A 6,000-nucleotide genomic window follows, 5' to 3' on the forward strand; every position below is an offset into this window, starting at 1 on the left:
TTTATCAATCGAGGGATTGAGTTTAGGAGTCCGGGGATAATGATGCAGCTATATAAGACCCTCGTCAGACCCCACTTGGAGTACTGTGCTCAGTTCTGGTCGCCTCATTACAGGAAGGATGTGGAAAAGATTGAAAGGGTGCAGAGGAGATTTACAAGGATGTTGCCTGGATTGAGTGGCATGCCTTATGAGGATAGGCTGAGGGAGCTCGGTCTTTTCACCTTGGAGAGACGTAGGATGAGAGGAGACCTAATAGAGGTGTATAAGATGTTGAGAGGCATAGATCGGGTGGACTCTCAGAGGCTTTTTCCCAGGGTGGAAATGGCTGCTACGAGAGGACACAGGTTTAAGGTGCTGGGGGGTAGGTACAGGGGAGATGTTAGGGGGAAGTTTTTCACACAGAGGGTGGTGGGCGAGTGGAATCGGCTGCCGTCAGTGGTGGTGGAGGCAAACTCAATAGGGTCTTTTAAGAGACTCCTGGATGAGTACATGGGACTTAATAGGATGGAGGGTTATAGGTAGGTCTGGAAGGTAGGGATGTGTTCGGCACAACTTGTGGGGCCGAAGGGCCTGTTTTGTGCTGTAGTTTTTCTATGTTTCTGTGTTTCTAACAACCTAAACATTGAAAAACACCATCAAATTCAACAACAACCTCAACATTGAGAAACACCAACAAATGCAACAACAACCTCAACATTGAAAGACACCATATGCAACAACAACCTCAACATTGAAAACACCAACAAATTCAACAACAACTCCAACATTGAAAGACATCAAACCCAACAACAACCTCAACATTGGAAAACACCAACAAATCCAACAACTACCTAAATGCAATACACCAACGAATGCAACAACAACTTCAACATTGAAATACACCAACAAATGCAACAACAACCTCAACTTTCGAAAACACCAATAAATGCAACAACAACCTCAACATTGAAATACACCAACAAGTTCAACAACAACCTCAACATTGAAAACAACAAGTTCAACAACAACTTCAACATTGGAATACACCAACAAATTCAACAACAACCCCAACATTGAAAGACACCAAATGCAACAACACCCTCAACATTGAAAACACCAACAAATTCAACAACAACCCCAACATTGAAAGACACCAAATGCAACAACAACCTCAACATTGGAAAACACCAACAAATCCAACAACAACCTCAATGGAATACACCAACAAATGCAACAACCTCAACATTGAAAAACACCAACAAATGCAACAACAACCTCAACATTGAAAAACACCAACAAATGCAACAACAACCTCAACATTGAAAAACACCAACAAATGCAACAACAACCTCAACATTGAAAAACACCAACAAGTTCAACAACAACCTCAACATTGAAAAACACCAACAAGTTCAACAACAATCTCAACATTGAAAAACAGTTGTGGATGCAGAGTTACTCCGGTAGTATGTGGGAGCTGGTGGACAGTTGGGGGTGAGGTGCTGCGGCTGTTGTATGTGGGAACTGGTGAACAGTTGGATGTTGCTCCTGTAGTATGTGGGAACTGCTGGACAGTTTGGTGTTGCTCCTGTAGTATGTGGGAACTGCTGGACAGTTTGGTGTTGCAACTGTAGTATGTGGGAACTGCTGGACAGTTTGGTGTTGCTCCTGTAGTATGTGGGAACTGCTGGACAGTTTGGTGTTGCAACTGTAGTATGTGGGAACTGCTGGACAGTTGGGTGTTGCTGCTGTAGTATGTGGGAACTGGTGGACAGTTAGGGCGTGCAGATGTGGTATGTGGGTGCGCCCTCCCCCCCCGCCCTGCCCCCTCACCTGCCGCAGCTGGTCGCGCAGTTGGCTCATGACTGCCTGGAGGTCGGTCAGCTCGGCTTGCAGTCCCTCCGTCTTGCCCTCGGTGCTCCGCAGGGATTGGCCCAGCCTCTGACCCTCGGCCACGAGCTCCTCCCGCTCCTCCTCGCCCCGCTGCAGCGCCTCGCGGGTCTCTCCCGCCTCCCGCTCTGCCTCGGCGAGTCTGGACATCAGAGAGGCCTTCTCCACCTCGACCTGTGGTGGGGCAGGAGTGGGGGAAGAGTTTACCGTGTGGGAATCTGGCGCAGACGGAACACCCCCGCTCCGGTCCCGCTCGGAGTCACGCATCTCTACCTCCTCTAGCAGTTTGTTCTGAGCTTCTTTGTCCTCCGCAAGTGCTTGATTCAACGCACTCATTTTCACAAGAGAGTCCCTTAGTGCCGCCTCCTCCATCCGCGCCTTCTCCAGCGAGACGCTCAGCTCTGTGTTTGACTGTTCGGCCTGCGGGGGTGTGGGGGGGGGATGCGTGAGACACAAGGTTTGAAATTAATACTACAGCTGCAGTACCTCACCCCCGAACTGCCCACCAGTTCCCACACATTACAGGAGCAACACCTCACCCCCAACTGTCCCCCAGCTCCCACACATTACAGGAGCAACACCTCACCCCCAACTGTCCCCCAGCTCCCACATAATACAGCTGCAACACCTCACCCCCAACTGTCCACCAGCTCCCACATACTGCAGGAGCAACACCTCACCCCCAACTGTCCACCAGCGCCCACATACTACAGGAGCAACACCTCACCCCCAACTGTTTACCAGCTCCCACATACTACAGGAGCAACACCTCATCCCCAACTGTCCACCAGCTCCCACATACTACAGGAGCAACACCTCACCCCCAACTGTCCACCAGCTCCCACATACTACAGGAGCAACACCTCACCCCCAACTGTCCACCAGCTCCCACATACTACAGGAGCAACACCTCACCCCCAACTGTCCACCAGCTCCCACATACTGCAGGAGCAACACCTCACCCCCAACTGTCCACCAGCTCCCACATACTACAGCTGCAACACCTCACCCCCAACTGTCCACCAGCTCCCACATACTGCAGGAGCAACACCTCACCCCCAACTGTCCACCAGCTCCCACATACTACAGGAGCAACACCTCACCCCCAACTGTCCACCAGCTCCCACATACTACAGGAGCAACACCTCACCCCCAACTGTCCCCCAGCTCCCACATACTACAGGAGCAACACCTCAACCCCAGCTGTCCACCAGCTCCCACATACTACAGGAGCTACACCTCACCCCCAACTGTCCACCAGCTCCCACATACCACAGCCGCAACACCTCACCCCAAACTGTCCACCAGCTCCCACATACAACAGCTGCAACACCTCACCCCCGACTGTCCACCAGCTCCCACATACTACAGGAGCAACACCTCACTCCCAACTGTCCACCAGCTCCCACATACTGCAGGAGCAACACCTCACCCCCAACTGTCCACCAGCTCCCACATACTACAGGAGCAACCCCTCACCCCCAACTGTCCACCAGCTCCCACATACTGCAGGAGCAACACCGCACCCCCAACTGTCCACCAGCTCCCACATACTACAGGAGCAACACCGCACCCCCAACTGTCCACCAGCTCCCACAGACTACAGGAGCAACACCTCACCCCCAACTGTCCACCAGCTCCCACATACTACAGGAGAAACACCTCACCCCCAACTGTCCACCAGCTCCCACATACTACAGGAGCAACACCTCACTCCCAACTGTCCACCAGCTCCCACATACTACAGGAGCAACACCTCACCCCCAACTGTCCACCAGCTCCCACATACTACAGGAGCAACACCTCACCCCCAACTGTCCACCAGCTCCCACATACTACAGGAGGAACACCGCACCCCCGACTGTCCACCAGCTCCCACATACTACAGCCGCAACACCTCACTCCCAACTGTCCACCAGTTCCCACATATTACAGGAGCAACACCTCACCCCCAACTGTCCACCAGCTCCCACATACCACAGGAGCAACACCTCATCCCCAACTGTCCACCAGCTCCCACATACTACAGGAGCAACACCTCACCCCCAACTGTCCACCAGCTCCCACATACTACAGGAGCAACACCTCACCCCCAACTGTCCACCAGCTCCCACATACTACAGGAGCAACACCTCACCCCCAACTGTCCACCAGCTCCCACATACTACAGGAGCAACACCTCACCCCCAACTGTCCCCCAGCTCTCACATACTACAGGAGCAACACCTCAACCCCAGCTGTCCACCAGCTCCCACATACTACAGGAGCAACACCTCACCCCCAACTGTCCACCAGCTCCCACATACTACAGGAGCAACACCTCACCCCAAACTGTCCCCCAGCTCCCACATACTACAGCCGCAACACCTCACCCCCAACTGTCCACCAGCGCCCACATACTGCAGGAGCAACACCTCACCCCCAACTGTCCACCAGCTTCCACATATTGCAGGAGCAACACCTCACCCCCAACTGTCCCCCAGCTCCCACATACTACAGGAGCAACACCTCACCCCCAACTGTCCACCAGAGCCAGAAGACAGAGAATAGCGATGGAAGGGTGTTTTTTCTCAGAATGGAGATCTATATCTTGTGGTCTTCCACAGGGATCAGGTCTGGGATCTCTGCACGGTGGCACAGTAGTTAGCACTGCTGCTCCCTCACAGCGCCAGGGACCCGGGTTCGATTCCCGGCTCGGGTCACTGTCTGTGTGGAGTCTGCACGTTCTCCCCGTGTCTGTGTGGGTTTCCTCCGGGTGCTCCGGTTTCCTCCCACAGTCTGAAAGACGTGCTGGTTCGGGTGCATTGGGCCGTGCTAAATTCTCCCTCAGTGTTACCCGAACAGGCGCCGGAGTGTGGGCGACTAGGGGATTTTCATAGTAACTTCATTGCGGTGTTAATGTCAGCTGACTTGTGACACTAATAAATAAACTAAAACTAATCTGTACTAGTCACGTGACATTAACATGATCATCTCTCTGTCTCTCCCCCCCGCTCAATTTGATCAAAATCAAATCAAAATCAAAATCAAAGCATTTCAAATCAAGCCAAAATCAAATAATTATAAACCAAAATCAATTACAAATCAAATTCAAAGTCAAATAATTGCAAATCAAAATCAAATAATTAGAAATCAAAATCAAATAATTAGAAATCAAATTCAAAATCAAGTAATTACAAATCAAAATCAAATAATTACAAATCAAATTCAAAATCAAATAATTACAAATCAAAATCAAATAATTACAAATCAAATTCAAATAATTACAAATCAAATTCAAAATCAAATAACTACAATTCAAAATCAAATAATTACAAATCAAAATCAAATAATTACAAATCAAAATCAAATAATTACAAATCAAAATCAAATAATTACAAATCAAATTCAAATAATTACACATCAAATTCAAAATGAAATAATTACAAATCAAAATGAAATAATTACAAATCAAAATCAATTCAACTCAAAACAAATCAATTCAATTCAAATCAAAATCAAATCAATTAAATTCAAATCAAATCAACTGAATTCAAATCAAAATCAAATTGAAGTAATTCAAATCAAATCAATTCAAATCAAATCAAAACTAAATGAAAATCAAGTCCAAAATTCAAGGGCAGAGGGAAAAGATTGGAAAGGGACCCAAGGGGCAGGTTTTTTCACACAGAGGGTGGTGCGTGTATGGAATGAGCTGCCAGAGGACGCGGGAGAGGCGGCTACAATGACTACATTTAAAGGACATTTGGACAGGGAGATGGATAGTAACGTTTGAGAGGGATACGGGCCAAATGCAGGCAAATGGGACCAGTTCAGTTTGGGAAACATGGTCGGCATGGACGAGTTGGGCCGAAGGGCCTGTTTCCGTGCTGTAAATCTCTGTGACTTCATGCGTGTGAGAGAGAGAGAGATCGGGTAAGGAGGGAGGGACAGCGAGAGGGAGGGAGGGAAAGATAGACAGCAAGAGGGGGGTAGGGACAGCAAGAGGGAGGAAGGGACAGAGGGAAGGAGGGAGGGAGGGACAGCGAAAGAGAGAGAAGGACAACGAGAGGAAGAGAGAGAGAGAGAGAGGGAGAGAAGGAGAGCGAGAGGGAAGGAGGGAGAGTGAGAGGAGGGACAGCGAGAGGGAGG

At 49.5% G+C, this 6,000-nt stretch overlaps 1 protein-coding gene across 1 annotated transcript in view; it reads right to left on the bottom strand.

Moving 5' to 3' along the window:
• Positions 1-6,000, bottom strand: part of LOC144490196 (uncharacterized) — a gene marked incomplete at its 3' end in the record, with an annotated part of 37,936 nt that overhangs the window by 22,884 nt on the left and 9,052 nt on the right. The window contains exons 5-6 of the mRNA XM_078207993.1: positions 2,143-2,289; positions 1,813-2,043 (exon numbers count right to left, since the gene is read on the bottom strand). Of these exons, the coding sequence (XP_078064119.1) occupies positions 1,813-2,043; positions 2,143-2,241 (330 nt within the window). The remainder of the gene's footprint in view (positions 1-1,812; positions 2,044-2,142; positions 2,290-6,000) is intronic.

Source organism: Mustelus asterias, unplaced genomic scaffold, assembly GCF_964213995.1.
Source record: "Mustelus asterias unplaced genomic scaffold, sMusAst1.hap1.1 HAP1_SCAFFOLD_2997, whole genome shotgun sequence".
In the NCBI taxonomy this organism is placed as follows: domain Eukaryota; kingdom Metazoa; phylum Chordata; class Chondrichthyes; order Carcharhiniformes; family Triakidae; genus Mustelus; species Mustelus asterias.